Source organism: Echeneis naucrates, chromosome 10 (genome assembly GCF_900963305.1).
Source record: "Echeneis naucrates chromosome 10, fEcheNa1.1, whole genome shotgun sequence".
NCBI classification, from domain to species: domain Eukaryota; kingdom Metazoa; phylum Chordata; class Actinopteri; order Carangiformes; family Echeneidae; genus Echeneis; species Echeneis naucrates.
The window spans coordinates 452,082-472,643 of record NC_042520.1 but is presented as its reverse complement, the minus strand read 5'-3'; the positions used below and the strand labels follow the sequence as shown (position 1 = coordinate 472,643).

Genomic DNA, 20,562 nt, shown 5'->3' with positions numbered 1-20,562 from the left:
TAAAAACATCTTTTCATTGTGATACAAAATTGACTTTTTCTTGACTTTCTTTTCTTCACTGAACTAGTTTTATTCTCAGATACTAACTGCTAGAAAACGTTTTAATTCTAACTTAAAAAATTATTCCTTGGTGATGGAAGGTTTATATTTACAATCATATTTTTTTTTCTCTGAGAAATCTCTTCAAATCAGAATCAGATCAAGAAAGGATCAGTTGATTCTCACACTGGAACATCAGGTAGGTTTAGTCTGGAGAGACATCTGGGACCTGAGGAGGGAAAGTTTGGACCAAAGTCAGACTGAATACACAACACACAAATTATTAAGGATGGACACAACAACTCAACGCAACAGCATCACAACAATTCTGTTCATAAAGAACACCTGAACGAACATCACAGCCTGTAAGGCTGCAGAGGACAGAGGACAGAAGACAGAGGAGAGAGGAGAGAGGACAGAGGACAGAGGAGAGAGGAGAGAAGGAGAGAGGACAGAGGACAGAGGACAGAGGAGAGAGGAGAGAGGACGGAGGAGGACAGAGGAGAGGACAGGAGGAGAGAGGACAGAGGAGAGAGGAGAGAGGAGAGAGGAGAGAGGACAGAGGAGAAAGGACAGAGGACAGAGGACAGAGGACAGAGGAGAGAGGACAGAGGAGAGAGGAGAGAGGAGAGAGGACAGAGGACAGAGGAGAGAGGAGAGAGGAGAGAGGACAGAAGACAGAGGAGAGAGGAGAAAGGACAGAGGACCGAGGAGAGAGGACAGAGGAGAGAGGAGAGAGGACAGAGGACAGAGGAGAGAGGAGAAAGGACAGAGGACAGAGGAGAGAGGAGAAGAGGAGAGAGGACAGAGGAGAGAGGAAGAGGAGAGAGAGAGAGGAGAGAAGTCAGAGGACAGAGAGAGAGAGGAGAGAGGACAGAGGAGAGAGGACAGAGGAGAAAGGAGAGAAGACAGAGGACAGAGGAGAGAGGAGAGGAGAGAGGAGAGAGGACAGAAGACAGAGGAGAGAGGAGAAAGGAGAGAGGACAGAGGAGAGAGGAGAGAGGGAAAGGACAGAGGAAAGAGGACAGAGGAGAGAGGACAGAGGACAGAGGAGAGAGGAGAAAGGAGAGAGGACAGAGGACAGAGGAGAGAGGAGAAAGGACAGAGGAGAGAGGAGAGAGGACAGAAGACAGAGGAGAGAGGACAGAGGAGAAAGGAGAGAAGACAGAGGACAGAGGAGAGAGGACAGAGGACAGAGGAGAGAGGACAGAAGACAGAGGAGAGAGAGAGGAGAGAGGACAGAGGAGAGAGGAGAGAGGACAGAGGACAGAGGAGAGAGGAGAGAGGACAGAGGACAGAGGAGAGAGGAGAGAGGAGAGAGGACAGAGGACAGAGGAGAGAGGAGAGAGGAGAGAGGAGAGAGGAGAGAGGACAGAGGACGGAGGACAGAGGAGAGAGGACAGAGGAGAGAGGACAGAGGACAGAGGAGAGAGGAGAAAGGACAGAGGACAGAGGAGAGAGGAGAGAGGACAGAGGAGAGAGGAGAGAGGAGAGAGGACAGAGGACAGAGGAGAAAGGACAGAGGAAAGAGGACAGAGGAGAGAGGACAGAGGACAGAGGACAGAGGAGAGAGGAGAAGGAGAGAGGAGAAAGGACAGAGGACGAGGAGGAGAGGAGAGAGGAAGAGAGGACAGAGGAGAGAGGAGAGAGGACAGAGGACAGACTGAATAAATCTGGAGGATCTAAATGTGCTCCAGTAAATGTAATCAGAAGAAGAAGTGGCAGCAGCTGAATACCAGCAGGGGGCAGCCGAGCCGCACGACGGCGGTAAACGGAAACACCACAGAAGAAGAAGAGCCAAAGCCAGCAGCAGAACGAAAATCTGTTCCTCCTGCAGTCAGCTGTTCTACCTGCAGTCAGCTGTTCTACCTGCAGTCAGCTGTTCTACCTGCAGTCAGCTGTTCCCCGTCTAGTCTGAGGTCCACCTGCTTTTTGGTCGTTATTAAACATTTTCACCGAGTTTCCTCCGTTTTTGTTGTGAAGCTGCTTCAGTTCAGGTGAGGCTGTTAGCTCAGCAGGCTAAAGCTGTTAGCACTGTTAGTTCACGTTTCCCAGTAAACTAAGGCTTTTATTTATTTTTAATCCGGGTAGATAATGTTTTGGGCCGATGATGTCATTGTCTGTGTTGTCAGTGTTTGTGTTTTTTTCCTGTAAAAGTCTGATCCGGTTCAGCTGATCCAGTCTAGTCTTAGTCCTGGATCTTCATGTTTGAGTCAGTCTGTTGTTTTATCTCCTCGTCAGTTCATCCTGATTTAATCTGTTCATTGATCATTTTCGTAAAACATCAATGAACTTCCTGTTTTTCTGGTTAAATCTCAGAAATACAGTAAAATGTGTAAATATGGGAGATAACCAACCAGAGCAGCTTGAACCGATGACATCATCAGAGCAGTAATAATCACGTGTTGAGGACTTGTCCCATCTCTGATCGTGTCTCTGCTGTCTCCTCTGGTTCCTTTCCTGAAGGTAACATCCCGTCATCTTCTTCTCCTGTTTTAGTCCTACAGACCTGAACCTCGTGCTCCTCGCTGTTCAAACGTTTGTGTTTGAAATATTTCTCTTTGGACAACCCGTCCTCAACTTCCTGTCTGTCCTACAGCCCCAATTTACATCTCCTGTCTTCTCTGACACCTTCTGTCTGCAGGAAACGCAGCGAGCGTTTCTCCTCAGCTTCATCCAGTCATGTCTCACAAGCAGCCGCACAGACGGACGCCATCTGACACTGACCTCAGACCCGATCATGGACCTTACAGCTCCTCGGACTCCCGTCACACCTCGTCGGACCACAACTTTTACAGGCCGCCTCAGGAGTCCCAGTCATCATCTCAGCAGTCATCCTCGTCCTCCAGGGTTTCGGCTCAGTGGTCGCAGGACGGCGCTCTCAGCATCCTGAGCAGCTGCGGTCTGGAGCCCAGCGACCTGTCTCTGCTGGCCGAGCTGCCCGAGGATGTCCTCACCGTGGAGTCCCTGCCGCATGTGCTCCAACAGATGAAGGAAGAAGGGGGACCTTAAGCATTGCCCTCCCACTGCTCCATCCTCCTCCTCCTCTTATCCTCCCGGCTCCAACCTCCAACCAGCTGTCAGAGACTGGGACCAGCTCCGCAGCCAGCCGGTCCGGTACCCGCTGGGCCAAGCCACTTCTTTTCCATCTGAGCCAGTCCAGGTCCACTGGGGGGGTTCTAGAGCCAGCAGGTCTGTAAGAGCGGACCCACCACCACCATCTTCATCTTCACTAACATCATCATCCCTGCACATGGCCTACTTCCACCATAGACCAGGACTCTCTGAGTATGGTAAGACCAGCAGAGCCACGAGTTCCTCATCCTCTCAGGACAGAGCCTCTTTCAGGTCCACAGGACAAAGACAGAGAAGTCGTCCCTCCCGTTTCTCTGAGCCTGGATCAGCTGATCACAGGTCTGCCCCTCCCCACAAACCTCAGGGGGGGGCACCTTCAGCCTGAAACGTCCCCTGTCAGTCAGCAGGCTTTGACTGCCTCCATGCCGTCCATCAAGGAGGCTCTGGACTTCCACGGGACGTCCCCTCGGGTCCACCCATACTCGTGCTCTCTGTGTGATATCACTGTGCTGTCAGAGAGGGTAAGTACTGTCCTGGTCCTCAGTCCTCTCTCTGCAGTCTTGGGGGGGCGGCGGGGCTTCGGTGTGGGGGGAGGGGTCAGTGAGGCTCCACCTCTGATCTCAGTCAGCTGCAGAGTGACACATTTCCTTCTGTGTGTTTCAGGACTGGGCCAAACACATCAACAGCACTCAGCATGCAGATGGACAGCTCAACCTGCTGCAGCGGTCAGTCCACACACACACCCAAAGCATCATTTTATTTTTGTTTGTTTCTTATGCTTTTATTCAGACAGTTATTGGTCAAAGGGCTGACAAGAAACAGAGAGAGTGAGAGAATGACCTGCAGCCTCAGCCGAACCTGGGACACTGCAATAATGTGGTGAGACGCTGCATTGACTTTAGACCAAATAATCCCCCTCTGAGGAAACTTCACTGTGGACTTGAAGCAGCTTGGATTCTGAGTCTGTCTCTCGTACTTAAAACCAGATCTACACAAATCCTTCTATCTGTCCTTTTATCTGAAAAAACTTTGGCCTCCTCAGCCCAGGCAAGACTCCTCTTCATTGTCTCTGGTCCTGGAGCACCTTGGCACCAGGATTGGGATAGTTTTGTTTCCTGAAGATGTCTGGTCTTGGTAGCGCCCAAAGCTCAGGCTGGTCTTCCCTGCTGCTTGTCCACACTTGCCTTTTTCATGAATATCTTGGACACAGGACTCTCCCAACAGCCAGAACTTTTAACCATGAGCTTCTGTGACGTCCCCCTCTTGTGAGCATTGTCCATGGTTGTCTTCTAACAGTCCAGTCAACAGGCTGTGTGACCTGAACTCAAACCAGAGATGTATTGTTCCTATCCTGGATGAAGATCCAGATGAAACATTTACCCAAACTAAAATTAAACAATTATGAAGAAATGACCTTTGCTGTGATGTTCAGAGTTTTGGCGATACACCTATCTGAGTGTTAAAACAGTCTCCACATGTGGTAGCGTGGTGTTTCTGTTAGGGGACACAAACCTCACAGACTTGATTTCCAACAACAAAGTTGAACATAAACTGAAGTCTGGACTCTGGAGGTTCCGTCCAGCTCCTCTGAGCTTGGATGTGGTAGCTGGTCTTCATAGTTAAGTCATTGTTTACAGAAGCGGTCTTGTTACTGTCAGTCTATTAAATAACATCACTCTGGTCTTCAGGTAAGTTGAACTGAAGGTTTTTACAAACTAATGTGAGCTGAATGAGCTCAGAGCAAACATCAGCTTAGGACTCCACCCTCCTTATCAGGTGGAAAGCTCAGAGTGACACAAACACACAAAGGCTTCTATTATTCTGCTTATTTGCAGAGTGAGATCACATTATCCGCCGGTTCGGCCCAGAACAATGTTATCTGAAAGAATGCGCTCATGACTACCTCAAGGCTTTCTCCACGTCAGACACATTAATAATGTAAACAGTGTGACAAAGTGCCTGGAAACAATAAATGTGAAATTCAATGTAAAAATGAACTGATTTGACACACGAAGAGCAGCTGAAGACAGAACAGATAACAACAGCCTGGGACGCAGTGATGTCATCAGGACGAGACACTGACTTTGACACAGCCTTTTCTTGACTGCTTTCATGGCTCACTTCTCCTCTTCAGGTGTCCAAAATGGGACTGTCGTATGGAGACAGTCAGCAGGTCAGTGTACATCATCATGTCACCATCGTCATCCTCATGATGTCATAAACACCTGACAGAAAAAAATTTCCAATTTAAGGGCCAACAACCAGTCAGAGAGGAAAGATGAAGAGGAAGCCCCTTGGCCCCCGCAGACAGCCAATCAGAGACAGAGTAAGTTGATCCAGCTGTGCTCCAGTGTGATGCAAGCAGTAGTGCGATCTGTGTCACCATGGTAATGCCTGCTTCTCCACAGAGCCTCAGCTGAACAAACAGAAGAAGGTGAGGACTCCAGTAGAAACTTCAAGCTAACTTCCTGTCCATCTTTGACTCGCCTCGTGATTGTCCTGACTCTCCTCCCAGGCGTCAGACAAAGGTAAAGTGGTGTGTGTGAAGTTTCCCGCTCAGTCAGTGGACGAGGCGTATCTCAGGAAGCTGATCGACCCGTTCGGAAAGATCATCAAGATCCTGATGTTTCCATCTTTGGTGAGTCGATGTCATCCATCACATGCCCAGATGTTAACGCTTCTCTGCCTCTCATTGGTTTATGCAGATCCGTCGTCATGTTTTCTCCCGTTCATCTTGAATGCTGTTGAAACCCTGCAGGCGTTTGTGGAGCTTGGCTCCGTTGATCAGGCCAAGGACCTGGTGACGTTCCATGTGAACTATCCTCCAACCGTGAACGGAGAGCAGATCCAGTTCAGCATCTCCAGCACCTTCCACTTCCTGCAGGTACGCACCATCTGTGGGAAAACTTCTGACCCCAATCAGACCTGGGAGAGCAGAAATCCAGAGTGTCTCAGAGGGAGGCTTTGTCTGGCCTGAGCAGACAGCTGTTGTACAGCACTCTTTTTTTACTTGTTATTTATAGATAATTTTCATCTTTTAGTACAAAAGATACAACAAAGGAAAAATACGAGACACTGAACAATTAGACATATTCAAGGTCCAGGGATGATCAGTATATCCAAAAGACAAAATATACATGTACGTGCAAGTAGTCTCACTCATTGGCCAAATAAGTATGTATTTCTGCCATCGTTTTCACACAGATCTTTTTGGAGTCAGATTGAGTAAGTCATTTGCTCTAGGACATGTTGTTTTACAATATTAACAAAAGTATCTGTGGTGGGGGCATTTTTCTGGAGCCACCATTTTGTGATGGCCTTTTTACTTGCAGCCAGCAGGACCCTAAGAAGATAAATATCCGCTTTATTCAGTCCATCTGGCATACCTCCAAGATAGAGGGTTGTGAATGCTACATTGATAATGAAACATTGAACTTTTGAAATTATTTTTACTGCTTTCCCCTAGAAAATCTGGACAGTGGGGCAAGTCCAAAAAACATGGGCCTGGTCAGCCAGGACCTCTCCACATTCTCTCCAGCAGGCCAATTGTGCCCCAGTCTGTCTGGACTCCTGCTTGGGAGTTATAAAAAAACAAGTCCAGACGTTGGTGGAGGATGACTGTGTATAATATGTAAACTGCTGGTGGATCTGTGAGGTTACAGCCTTTCTGCTTTTTACAAAAATAATCACCAAACTCTGAGTACCTGGATCTTCTCTTGCAAATGTATGGGTTGCCCACCCAACCCATACATTTGACATAAATAGTTAAAGCATTTTTAAATGATTTTGCATACAGTGGTAACTCGATAATCGGCCTATTGTTTATACCTATGATCTGGTAATGCTGGTGTAAATTCAGGGTCATGCGCTGGCCATAAGTTGTTCTATCTGTTTTTGGAGTTCAAATTTTTTGACCACCTCTCCCCATGCCTTCGATGAGCAGTTCACCCATTGGCTCTCTGTCTGTAATATTTTTTTGTCTCCATTTTCGTCAACACTCTTGATCTGGTCCCGGTTCCTGCTGCTCAGGAATGATATTATATTATTTTCTTCTTGTCGTCAGATAAATGGTTATGTTGTTAAAGGTCACTTTGGCATCTGAACGCCCAGAGTTTGAACAAGGCCTATGATAACAGTTGGTGTCAGACCAGATTCTAAATCCAGACCAAAATCTGAGTCTGGGTGCTGGAGCACAATTTGAACCTGTTTCCCTTCATTTCCTTCCAGAGCTCTCGGGTGGTGAGTTTCTGTCCAGCTCCAACAGGAGACGACAGCAGATCCGATCTGATCAGCATCATCAAACGCTTTGGCCCTCCGCTATACACGCTGTTCCTGCCATCCAGGGTGAGATAGAACCCCCCGACCATTTTCCTCAAGTCAGTGTGGTTTTCCCATTTTCCATGGAAACATCAGCTGTTTTTGTTATTCAGGCCTTCGTGGAGATGAAAAACGCTCCTGATGCTCAGAAGATGGTGGATTATTACTCCTCCAATATCCTGAGGATCAACAGTGATGCCCTCAAAGTTTCTTTCTCCGGTGAATACAAGAGCCTGATGTGAGTACGGTAACCTTGCAGGGCCAGAGCGGGCTCAGATCTAGTGTCACGATTCAGACTAAAGTCTCCATTTGATTCCTCCTGCAGGCACGTGGCTTCAGCCCAGAAGTACGAGGAAGGGGAGACAGCGTCCACCAAGAAGGAGGGGAATCAGATTGAAGAGAAGGAAATGGGGAAAGACACGAAGAGGAAGAGGAATGAGAGCCAAGAGAAGGAGATGAAAAGGAGGAGCAGCAGTAAAGACAGAACAGAGCAGAGATCCAGCACAGAGAGGAGGACCAGGTCCAGATCTAGAGGTAGATCCAGAAGAGACAGGAGCATGAGTTCCAGATCCAGAGATAGATCCAGCACAGAGAGGAGGACCAGGTCCAGATCTAGAGAAAGATCCAGCAGAGACAGGAGGACCAAAACAAGGTCCAAATCCAGAGAGAAATTGAAGGACTATGGGTCCAGAGAGGAACCAGAAAAACTGGGTAGGAGAAGACTCTTCAAAGAGCAGTTATTGTTTATCGATCAATGTCCTGCTTGTGTCATCGGTCTTACATTGCAGCAGGAAATGACCTGAACTGTTCTGTCCACAGACTCCGAGTCCAGGACCGACCCTGAACCAGATCCTGTCAGTGAGTTCAGGCCTGGACCTGCAGAGAATGAGCAGAGTGAAGAGGAGGCAGAGTGAGTCAGATACTTCTGTAAAGTCCTGACTCTGAGCAGCTCAGTAAACGCCTCACTGATCCGCAGGTCATCAACATACAACAGTGACATTGAGGGGATGGAGGTGATCGGAGAGGATCTGGAAGAAGAAGAAGAAGAAGAGGAGGAGGAGGAAGATGTCGAGGAGGATGCTTATAGAGGATCCAGCAGCCCAGCAGAGAGAAGTGACTCACCTGAGGAAGGTAGAAAAAGAACTCAGGTGCTTTAAAAACATCAAAAACAGGAAACTGAGGAATTAAAAAACTAGTGATTTTTGTCTACAGAGAAAGAAGAGGAAGAGGTGAAGGAGGAAGGGAAGGATGGAGCGATGGAGGAGGCGAAGGATGGAGAGATGGAGGAGGCGAAGGAGGAAGGGAAGGATGGAGCGATGGAGGAGGCGAAGGAGGAAGGGAAGGATGAAGAGATGGAGGAGGTGAAGGAGGAAGGGAAGGATGGAGCGATGGAGGAGGCGAAGGAGGAAGGGAAGGATGGAGCGATGGAGGAGGCGAAGGAGGAAGGGAAGGATGGAGCGATGGAGGAGGCGAAGGAGGAAGGGAAGGATGGAGCGATGGAGGAGGCGAAGGAGGAAGGGAAGGATGGAGCGATGGAGGAGGCGAAGGAGGAAGGGAAGGATGGAGCGATGGAGGAGGCGAAGGAGGAAGGGAAGGATGGAGAGATGGAGGATGCAGCTGAGGCTCCAGAAGACAAGGTATAAGAACCAGTTTAACTCACAGTTTAGTTACACAGTTACACATCACCATGTTTGTCACATGACCCAGTGATGTGATGATGTCACTGTGTGGGTGTGTCCTCAGGAAGAACCAGGTTTCCCAGTAGACCTGGAGAACTGCATCACTTTAGATGAACTGGCGGAGTCTGATTCAGGTAGATGAAGGGAGGAGTGTGACTGATTTGGGGTGGCAGTTGCCATTTGACCTTTGACCTTTCCAGTAACTCTTTGCTCTTCTTTATCTTGAATCTGTTTCCTGTCCAGAGGTTGGAGGTCAACCTGAGGTGAGTATCTCACAAAGAGCCGTTGTTGCTCTCACACTTTGTCGCTGCCTGGTGTCACGTGTTGTCGTCCTCCATTTGCAGCCTCCCTGCTCCAGAGTTGTGTATTTGTCCAACCTGCCACAGCGTTTCTACACCGACGCTCAGTTTGTTAAACTGGTCCGAGGCTTTGGGAAAGTTGTGCGCTACTTCCTGGTCCGCCGTCGGCGAGAGGTGAGAAGCATTTACTTTCTGTTGTTCATCTTCTAAACAGAAAATTATGACTTTAACCCCGCTCTCTGGAGGAGCACTTGTTGGATCTCCCTGCTAACACAAATCCAGCAGCTCATCCTGTTTGGCGACCTGATCCCAACTGCAGTTACCTGGCGGTTCCTTTTCAGTCTGTTTGTGTTTCAGGGTTTCATCGAGATGTCGAGTTCTTCGGAGGCTCTGCAAGCTGCTCAGGAGCTCAGCTGCCGACCCGCCACCTTTCACGGCTGCAAACTCAGTGTCCGCATCTCACACAAGTACCACAGACTGATCAATGGGTCAGTGTCCTCAACATGTCCTAGATGTCCCTGTGGACCATCAGGTCTCTGGTCCTTAATCCTGAATCCCTGTGTCTTTAGGTGGGATGTCCAATCGGACGAGGAGGAAGAGAAGAGCGAGCGCCGAAGTCGAGGCAGCAGGAGGAAGAGGAGTGAGAGTCGGAGCAACTCCAGAACCTCCGATAGAGACGAGACCTGCCAACCGTCTGAGGGGAAGAAGGAGTTAGAATCCAAAAGGTCTAGAGCCAAAAAGTCTGGCCATAGAGAAAATCCAGAGAAGGAATCAACCAATAAAAACACTCCTGAGGAGGAATCCATCACCCAAACCACGTCAGAAGAATCTAAAGAGCAGGACTCCCTGAAGCCTCCGGGCAAAGAATCTGGATCCAAGACAAAACCTTCAGAAGACATGTCTGTCTCCATGGAGAGACCAGAGGAGGAGTTCACCCCCAAAAGCACGTCTCAAGAAACCTCTAGACTGCCACTAGAAAAAGAGACCAGATCCAAGAGGTCTAAAGAAGAGGAGTTGGTCTCTAGGAAGAATCCAGAGACCAAGTCCATGTCAGGAAAGTCTGGGGAGGAACAGGAGGACGACTCAGGTCCTGGACAGAAGGAGGACCTTGAGGGGGAGGAGATATCAGGATCACAAGAATCTAGTCCAGATGGAGCAGAATGTACCGAAGATCCTCCAGAGCCACAAACTCAACAGGTACGACCACCAAAGGTCACAGACCCAGGTCGTTTTCACACCTGACTGAGCAGACTCGGTTCGATTGGGGCGCTGAAAGTCTTTCACACTGATTTTTGAGCAGCATCATGTATCATGCTATCGTAGCTTGCCAGGGATTGAAGCTGTTATTTTTCTAACTTTGACAATCCAACATTTGACCACATATTAGCTCAGAGGTTAAGGACTGTGAATGTTGGTAGTTGCGGTTGATTTTGTTTAAGTATGCCAAATTGCAAATTTATGGGTTATTGTTGTTCAGACAGTTGAGCTAAGCTAGCTAACAACTGCTAACGTCAGTGTCCGATTAGTTAAAACCAGACAGACACTGGATCTTTATTCTTCTTTAATTAGTTTCCTAATTGTTTCAATCAGGTTGCACAACTGAACGATTATAAGAAGAAGCAGAATTATAATAATCTAATAATTCTTTGTAATATAATTATTTTGTCAAGAGCTAGCAACATTAACATGTTAATCATGATCAATAAAAGGTTGAGATGTTCAAATAATTTTTTGTGTGTCCTAAGCCGCACTCAGGTAAAGGAATGGTGATTCAGCTGAGCTATGAGGAATTCTCTGAAATCTATTTTTCAGAAACCTGACAGTGACAAACACATGCAGGACTGGGGGCTAAAACCTGGAACAGCAGACCCTGAGAGATCCACCAAACCTGTCGGTAAGGAATGAAACTGCTGACATACCTGAACAGTTGATGCAGGGAGGAGCACGAGGACCAACACCATGGTTTGATTCCACCTGAGGAGGAAACATTGCAGTACCTATGGTGCGTTCACTGTTGCCCTGTCTTGTGTGTCTTGCCTCCACAGGAACAGAGTTTGTTCGGCCAGTGGTGGGTTATTTCTGTCACCTGTGTCAGGTGATCTATGCCGATGAAGACGAGGCCAAGGTGCAGCACTGCAGAAGCCCCGCCCACTACAGGAAGTACCAGGTAACGAGCTGCAGTTCAGCCAGACACCAGAAATGGCTCTGAGCTCAGTTTGAATCTTTTTTCTGGTTGTTTTCAGGAGAAGACGGGAATTGATCCGTGGACGAGCTGAAACAAACTCATCTTTGGCTTTTCTCTTGATCTAAAGCGTCCAGATTTCTGGCTCCAACCACGAACAACAGGAACCAGTTTCCAAGACTACATTACCTAGAAATCCTCAACAATGACATCACCTTTAAAGGGGTTTGGTTGTTTCTGTTTCCAGTTGAATAGAAAAAGTTAAATAAATAAAAAACATCTGAATTTAAACAGTGGTTTATTTTAGAAAACATAAAACTAAACAACACTATCAGTTTGTTGAAACAATATTTATTTTGATGGCCTGATTCAGATGGACTTCCTGTTCATTCTGTCATCACATCCATCACCTGTCAAAATAAAATGTTCTTTGCGACTGATCTTCAAATCAAAATTAAAAAGTTGCATGTTGTGACCTGAGATCTGGCTCTTTGTGTTTTCATGTTGTATTCTTACCTTTCTTCTTCTGTCACAGAAACTTTTTTCTGCAGTAAGCTTCACTTTTTCATTTTATCTCATTATCAAAACTGCTGTATAAATAAGGTGAACCCTAAAACAAGGTGCAGTAATAAAACCCCGTCTTCACGTGTTCAGAGATGATTCTGTCATCAAAAAGACGTTTTCATCCAGAGAACTTCAGCTCACTGGATCCTTTTCCTTTTTTCAGGCTGTTCTCTTTAAGACAGATGGTTGACATGATTGTGTGTGAGCGCCCGGTCATGAGGGACCTTCTGCCTGAAGACACTTGCTACTCAGGATTACACTCTATCTATAACAATGCATGCCCGGTCCGGGGCCGCCGTCAGCCCACAGAGAGCGGGTGAAATGGGCCCTGATGACCTTAAAGGTTATCTCTATATACGGTTGGCATGCATATCCTCAGTGCCCCAGCAGCCCTTCACTGAACTGCCCCAAAGTTGAAAAGAAACAGCCTTGATGAGTTTCATATAACAGTTTCAGGCCGTTATGAAGATAACATTCAGTCTAATCTAATCAACTAACTAACATACTAATAAATAATCCACATTTCACTCTCCTGTCGTTCTTGTCCTGTAAATCATTACACACGGGACTATAAGACATCACAAGAAGGTTACAGATTAACCAATAAGTGAAAAAACAAACGGGCAGGTAATTTTCCAGAGAGCTGATTGGTCAGTGGGCGGTCTGATACACCTGCCGACCTGTTACGACCGGAGTCTCCATGGAAACAGCTTCTGCTGCAGGTCCGGTTCACCAAGCCTTTATTCTTTATTCTGTTTATTTTAGGCCACTGTCAATCATCTCTTCTGCTGTTTCTCTGGATGATGACCCCTTTTCTGACTCCGCCGTCTTATTGTGAAATCTAACCGGAAACGTCGTAGGCCTTAAAGCTAGCCGTTTCCGGAGCTCGCTCTCAGCTCGTCACCCTTTCGGATCGGTTAGTTTCGCGGCGGGTGAATTTTCTGTCTATTACCGGAGGTTTAACGGAACCGGGCCGAAGGACCGCAACGGCCTGGAGCGGCGGAGCGGGGTGCCGACAGCAGAGAGCCGAGTCCGGCGGCGGAAGCAGGAACCGACGGCGACAAAAGTTTTTGGTGTGAACTTCATGAAAATGGAGCCCGACAGCAGCAGCTAGGTTTCGGTTCAGCGGGGACGGAAGTCCGCGAGTCCGGGCCGGCACGCAGAACCAGGTCGATACCGGGCGTGTTTAAAGCCGGGAAGAAGAAGAACCGGGCCGCCGCGATGTCCGCAGACTCCGGGCCGAACTTCAGCCTCCTCCAGCGGACCTGTAAACTGGTGGTCCTGCTGTGTCTCCTCCACATCTCCGTCACTGTCGTCTTTTACGTCCGCTCTCTGGACATCCGGTCCGCCTTCGTCCAGAACCAACAGTCCGCCAACAGCGGGACTCAGTGGACCGGACCCGGACCCGAACCCGAGGACAAGAAGGATGGAGCCGGAGGACAGCCGGTAGACGACCCGGTGCCCCCGAAGGCGACGCGGAGGATGGACCCGGAGCAAGAACCGGAGCAAGAACCGGAGCAAGAACCGGAGCAAGAACCGGAGCAAGAACCGGGGCAGGACCTGGAGCAGGAGCGGCACAAATGCCCAGAAACATCCCCTCTACTGGGTAAGACTGAACTGGGGTCATAAACCACCACACATATCTGAGATCCAGATTCATTCAGGATTCACAGAGTCAGTTAGCTCTACTGCAGCCAATCATTGATCAGATTAATCAGAGGGATTAGAGGGGATGACCTCTGACCTCTGACCTCGGTGTAAGTGTGTGTACTTTTGGACCAGGCTCCACCACTGTTCTGGGGGTTTTGGGGGCCAAGCCCAGATCATATCCTTGGTAGTTCTCCAGCACACACAGTTTTTCCAGGTGTCAGATCTCTGGACCAATCACAGCCTCAGCTGATCCTCCTGCAGGTCAGTCAGGGGGCGGGGCTAAAGCTGACCCGGGTTGGTTGATCAGCGTGTTGTTTCTGAGGCGTCTCGGGGACGCAGTGGGTCCTACAGGTGGACTGCAGGTCTGATGTGGTTTCTGGGTGTTGGATCCTCTGCCTTGTCTCAGATTATGTAACTTTGATCTAACTTTGAGCAGTTTATTATCAGACTGATTGTTTTCATGTTTCCTCAGCTGGGACCCCCCCCAAGTCTGAGTCTGCTCTAAAAACCTCCAAATGAACCATCAGGTCTGACGTCTCCATCCAGAGACAGAAGCTTTTCACTCTGTTGATGTTTGTCGGCTTGAGTCTGGATCTCTCAACCCTTAAGTTGGAGGTCTTGTTGTCGTAGCTCTTTTCTTCTTTTTTTTTTACTAATTCTTTTCCATGAAAAAGGAACATGAGATCATCATGGGCACAACTGAGGTTGTTCTTTTACACATATAAAAATACATCCATCATGTTATGTCATGCTGTTTATGCTGCATACACAATCAATTTTTCCCAGCGAACATTTCTCCAACTGAAGTCTTACAACAAAAATAAGTCTCTCCATACAATAAATTTCTTCAATGATCGCATGCCACTTGGCCAATGTTGGAGGCTCTAGTTGCAATCATTTTCTAGTTATAGCTTTTCTGCTACTTGCCAGAAGTTTTTGTCCTTATGTAGGACTGTTTCTGGGGTTCTACTGAGATATAAGTTAACAAAAGAGAAACCTAGATCCGCCCCTATTATCCTATTTATCTCAGTTGACACCTCCCTCCAAAACGATTGGATTTGTGGTTAGCCATAGAGGTTCCACATTGTCTCCAACGAGGCCACGGCTCTGTGAGCCTGTTTGCAATGTTGTTATCTTAGAAGTTAAGAAAAATCTCACTATGTTCTTCCAGCCAATTTAGCCTTTTTTGCCATTTTTGCTTTATGTACGTCGTAGAATGCTTTTTAGAGGCTTGTATTCTTTCATATATTCTTGAGACAAACTTCTTGTTATCTTTTTTTGTAAGCATCATGAAATATAGAGATCAAATTGCATTCATTCTCCTTCATGATTTTTAATTTTTTAGTTTAATAGTCTCTGACTTGCAGGTATCTATAAAAGTCCTGCTTCTCCAGTCCAAATGTGTCTGAAATTAACTCATAGCTCTGAAATCTGCTATGAAACGAGGGAGCAAAATGTGATACCTCTCTTAACCCACTGCTTAAAGGACTCATCCAAACTAGCAGGATCAAACTCCGGGTCATATGCAACCCAGTTCAGGACTCTGGCCTGTTTCTCTATTTGTACTTTCCTCAAAACTTTAAACCATTGATTTAGAGTGAATACAGTCCATTCATTCAAGCTGTCATAATATTTTTTAGCTTGTTTTTTGTTTCCTATGATTGATTGTATTGGAATTTTTATCTGTGTGGTTTCCAAGCATTTCCATTTAGATTTGTAATTGGGGGAGCACCGGTATACTAAGGGTTTCAGTTGTGCAGCGTAGTAATAATCCTGTAAGCATGGTAAAGCTCTTCCTCCCTTCTCTTTTTTTCAGCAGCAGAGTCTTAAACTGAACCCTAGGTCTTCAACTGTTCCAAATTAACCTTGAGATCCAGGCATTCCACTCATCAAATTGTTTTTGGGGAACCTCTAGAGGCAATAATTGGAAGAAATAAGGAACCGTGGCAACACATTCATTTTAATTATTTCTATTCATTTACTCGTATAAAGTGGGAGGAGGGACCATCTCAAAATATCAGATTTGATCTCTCAATTAATGAGGCTGTAGTTGTTTTTGAAGAGTTTTGATATATCTTTAGTGAGGCTATATTTACTTTGGGGCGAGTCCCATTTAAAGTTATATTTTCCTTGAATATCTGGGTGGGGAGTATAGTTAAACGAGAGCGTTTGGGTTTTTTGAATATTTAGTTTCTATCCTGAGTATGAATTATATATTTTTTCAGCAGGGACATCAATTTGGGGATGCTTGAGTGAGGGCTTGTGGTCATAGTTGCGTTTGCGAAACATTTGTTTACTTCCTGACTCACATCAGCCAGACATCAGGTCAGTGTTTGAGACTCAATGACTTGTCATTGGTGTGTGTGTGTGTGTGTGTGTGTGTGTGTACCTTGCTGATTCAGGTTCATGAACCTGGTAATTTTGATGAATTCATCCAGTGTCATCAGGTTGCACTCGAATGATTCTGATCTATGAAGTTGATGTCTCCCATGACACTGAACGCCATATATTGATCCTCTGATTATTTACCGATCAAAGTCTTTGTGAAGTCACTGCCTGAGTCCAGGACCAGTAGAGACCCTCCCGAGATCTGTAGTCCAGATCTTTAGTTAAATTGTGGATTAATCTGAACTGAAGAACCTGATATAAGTCCTTTTTTAGGGTCCAGCTGAGCGACTGTGGACTCACTGATGTTTCTGTCCTCAGTGGGTCCTCTGCGGGTGGAGTTCAACATCCCAGTGAATCTGGACCAGGTGAAGGAGGACAATCCCAACCTGCAGCCGGGGGGTCGCTACAAACCCAAAGACTGTGAGGCGCTTCAGAAGGTCGCTGTCATCATCCCGTTTCGCAAACGTGAAGAACACCTGAAGTACTGGCTGTTCTACCTGCACCCCATTCTGCAGAGGCAGCAGCTGGACTATGGAGTCTACGTCATCAACCAGGTATGTGTGATGTCACAGTCCAACGAACACCGGACCGGTCTCATCAGTCCAAGCAGCTTCAGTTCACTGAAGAAGTGCTTTCAATCTGTAATGGCTCATCAGAAAAACAGGACTTACCCGTTTATCCATGGACAGGTGAGCCAGACAACTCTGTCAAACAGAAGTATTAACTTGGGTGTGTCCTAAAAAATGCCATGGCAACATCAAAAAGTTGTGAAATAATAGCATGGCAATCATTTTGCCGTTTGTCGGAATGAAAAATACGTCTATTGTTTGAACAAGAGTGTTCCTGTTACTGTGCTCGGGCGGTTTCGTCACTCAGGATGTTGTACTGTAGACTTTCATTTAGAGGCTGACTCGATAAACGTTTACTGAGCTGGTAAATCAAAGGAAAAGTAGGGGCATCTTTCCCATAGACTTCAACATTGGCACCTAGTGCGTCTTTAAGAGTCCCGTGTTGGACCAGATCTGAGGTCTGAGGTGATCTGACTTCTCTTCTACTAACATTTTCCTCTTCTTTTTCTTCCAGCTGTGTGTGTGTTTGATTCTGACTCACACATCGTCTCTTCCTTCCTCCCTCTTTCATTTTCATCTTCCTTCGTTGTCTTATTTCCTCCTCACCCCCCGCCCTCCCGACCCCTCCTGCATGCCAGGTGTTTCTGACCAATGGCTGTGGTTGTTGGAGACGCTGAGCCCCGCCCCCTGCTGGGTCTAAGCCAGTAGCAGCTGGCGTTGAGCGTCACTCTGGTAAACTAGTTTCTTTATTCTGTTTCCTCTGAGCTGATGGAGCTTCCTCGTCTCAGGTGAACTCACCTGGTCCATCTTTATTTGTTCAAGATGCCGTTTTCTGACCAACAACACAACTCTGATATTTCACTGTGTTCGATGGGCTCACCTGGTCTGAGTCAACCATGATCCAGACCAGGTGAGTCAACTTCACATCACTAAGACGGTCAAGTCCCTAAAGGGGCGGAGCTTCAGATCACACCTGGGCTGTGGCTGGGTGAACTGGGTGACGCTCAGGTGAATCCTAACTGATGACCTCACCTCACCGTCATCACTCTGAAGACACGCCTCCCAGCTGCCAGTAGCCCCTCCCTCAGAGGACACTGATTGCTCTGGACTCTCATGTGGCCACCTGAGAGCAGGTGCTGGTCGCCTAGCAACCTGATGTGTGTTTACTGCAGCCAGACGCCCATTGAGGGGTTGCGCACACACACACACACACACACACACCAGCTGTCAGCCTTGAACCAGTCCAGGTTTAAGGTATGGGACTGTAGCTCCGTCCCTCTGACCACATGGTCCAAGACCATGTTCTGGACTCAGACCTGTTTTTGTTGGTACAGGATGGAGATGAGATCTTCAATCGAGCCAAGCTGCTGAACGTGGGCTACGTGGAGGCTCTGAAGGAGTACGACTACGACTGCTTCGTCTTCAGTGACGTGGACCTGATCCCCATGGACGACAGGAACACCTACAGGTGTTTCTCCCAGCCCAGACACCTGTCTGTGGCCATGGACAAGTTCGGCTTCAGGTGAGATCACACCTGACGGCACTGGGCCAATCAGCTTTCCCACAGCTCACATTTATTGGTCAGTTAAGACCCACCATCTTTAATGACATCATTATGATGTCAGCAGAAGCTTTATCTTGAACTCTGCTGATGAGCCTCAGCAGCCATCATTAAACAAATTTGCCATAAATTTAAAGATTGAACATTTATCAGGTCTGTGTGTCTGTTAGGGAAAACGGAGGGGGTGGCGCTTTCTGTCACAGGGTAGCAGCTGTTTGTGTTCAGATAATGCTGACAGAGACACCACAGAGGAAGACCATCTGCCTGGCGCTACACTTCCTGTTTCCTGTTTCTGTGGTGTGTTCAGGGCCTCTTCAGTAAACTCTGTGTCTTGCAGGTTGCCCTATAATCAGTACTTTGGCGGCGTTTCCTCCATGAGCAAAGAGCAGTACCTGAAGATCAATGGCTTCCCCAACAACTACTGGGGCTGGGGAGGCGAGGACGACGACATCTACAACAGGTACAATCAGGACTCAGCTGGATCTGGGCTAAGGTCCCAGACCACACCATGGAGTCTGGGTCAGCTGATCAGACTCTGTTTGAGTCTCAGTGTTCAGGATCTGATGAATCACAGAAGCATGTCTGCCCACTGCATTGACCTCTGACCTTTGACCTCCATCCTGTGTGTGATGTCATAGTTTCCATGTTTCCTGTTTCAGGTTGACGACTAAAGGCATGTCCATCTCCAGACCCAGTGGGGAGGTGGGAAAGTGTCGTATGATCCGACACCAGAGAGACAAACAGAACGAGCCCAACCCTCAGAGGTACGAGCCGGTGGACTAGGACTAGTCTAGACTGCTTTCAGCGAAGGAGGATTTGTATGAAGGACTCGACATAGGTGTCAGGTGGTCTAGGATCAGGATCAGGACTGATGTTGTTTCTCCTGCAGGTTCAACCGGATCGCTCACACCAGGGAGACGATGCACAAAGACGGGTTCAACTCTCTGTCCTACAAGTTGGTGAGGGTGGACAAGTTGGACCTGTTCACCATGATTACAGTGGACGTGGGGAAGCCCTGAGGGGGGCGTGGCCGAGGGACATGTGACTGGAGGAGGAGGCTGACAGGAAACCCCACATTGCCTTTGACACTTGAATCTCTCGTTTCTGGTCCGGACAACTGGACTTGCTGGATTGATCCTTTCTGCTGTTCTGTTTCTTCCTGTTTTTGCACATCAGACAGTTGGAGCGTCTTCAGCGCTGCTGCAATAGTCCTTGAGCAAGCCTTTAATTTTGAAAATCAGACAATCAGAGCAGCAGCCACTGGGGCTGCTGGGTTACATGTTGGAGGATTATGGGTGTTTAGCAGGGTATTTCTAGATCTGGTCTGTTTCATGATCTAGATTTAGATAATCTGGTTCTGGCCTTAAATTATATCTGAAGATCTTCCTGTGAAAGGTCAAATTTTTCTTAACTCATAGCACTTTGGACCAGGTTCAACAGAGACCAGATCCAAGTTAAGGTTTCATGTTACAGGAGGAAGAACTGTTACTACACCGATCCAGTTCACACAGTCTGGGTTCAAGTTCATCATCGGCTGTGAGGAAGATTAAAGCTTCTGTCTCAAACTGACAGCTGAGAGGTCACATGATGTCGCAGGCTCTGTGAACAGGTTAGCGTTAGCATTAGCAGCAGTGAAGTTTGTTCCCTGATTAACTTCACTGAACTGGACTCTGTGGAACCAGTTCCACTTCAGAACCAGATCAGCCGTGTGTGCGTGTGTGCGCATGCGTGCGCTTCCGTTTCCCAAAGTTCTTAATGATCCGTTTTTAGTTTTAACTTTAAACTCATACCAGATCAGCTTCAAACCAAAATGCCATTTCAGGATGATCTGATTAGCGATCAATCAGGATAATTGATTAATGAACAGCTGCAGATTGATGGATGGTTGTTTTAATGTCCACAGCTGAGTAAATGTTTGATTGTATCTAAGTGTCCTTATCAGAGCTGCTGGTACCAAAGATTTTATTTAATGTGAATGTGATCAGCTGACAGCTCATTATTGATGAGTCTGAGCAGAACAAACATCCTCACTGTGTGTGTGTGTGTGTGTTGCCATGACGCTGTAGTCCCTTGAACATGGAGGTTTGCTTGTTTTTTCCTTTGTGCCTTAAACTCAGCCCAGTGACTGTTTGACCTGAGGTCTGATCATGTGATCAAAGTTTTTTGTGTCCACATTAAATCCAGTTTGATTGTGATGTTGTGTTGTGTAAACGTCCACGGGAGACATTTTTCTGATCCT

At 47.3% G+C, this 20,562-nt stretch overlaps 2 protein-coding genes across 2 annotated transcripts; both read left to right on the top strand.

Moving 5' to 3' along the window:
* The first annotated feature begins 1,836 nt into the window (after positions 1–1,836).
* On the top strand, positions 1,837–12,065 carry LOC115050363 (matrin-3-like). Its single transcript, XM_029513200.1, is given in 24 exon segments — positions 1,837–2,036; positions 2,684–3,034; positions 3,117–3,332; positions 3,388–3,635; positions 3,778–3,839; positions 5,249–5,287; positions 5,367–5,444; positions 5,575–5,752; positions 5,873–5,998; positions 7,342–7,458; positions 7,545–7,669; positions 7,757–8,142; positions 8,251–8,341; positions 8,408–8,562; positions 8,644–8,756; positions 8,799–9,068; positions 9,175–9,244; positions 9,354–9,373; positions 9,455–9,583; positions 9,767–9,897; positions 9,979–10,606; positions 11,222–11,303; positions 11,455–11,576; positions 11,653–12,065. Coding segments are annotated over 23 exon segments (3,732 nt in total). The 5' UTR covers positions 1,837–2,036; positions 2,684–2,721; the 3' UTR covers positions 11,686–12,065.
* A 952-nt stretch (positions 12,066–13,017) lies between these two features.
* Positions 13,018–20,518, top strand: LOC115050211 (beta-1,4-galactosyltransferase 1-like). The gene is made up of 6 exons (XM_029513005.1): positions 13,018–13,761; positions 16,512–16,747; positions 18,097–18,284; positions 18,661–18,783; positions 18,983–19,087; positions 19,213–20,518. Exons 1-6 carry the CDS (start codon positions 13,377–13,379, stop codon positions 19,340–19,342), a joined length of 1,167 nt encoding a protein of 388 aa, XP_029368865.1. The 5' UTR covers positions 13,018–13,376; the 3' UTR covers positions 19,343–20,518.
* The last annotated feature ends 44 nt before the right edge of the window (positions 20,519–20,562 follow it).

Coding starts and splice junctions, on each gene's coding strand:
- LOC115050211 (XM_029513005.1), top strand. CDS start 13,377: ATGTCCGCAGACTCCGGGCCGAACTTCAGCCTCCTCCAGCGGACCTGT. Junction 16,748..18,096: donor GAGTCTACGTCATCAACCAG/GTATGTGTGATG, acceptor TTGTTGGTACAG/GATGGAGATGAGATCTTCAA. Junction 18,784..18,982: donor GACGACGACATCTACAACAG/GTACAATCAGGA, acceptor TTCCTGTTTCAG/GTTGACGACTAAAGGCATGT.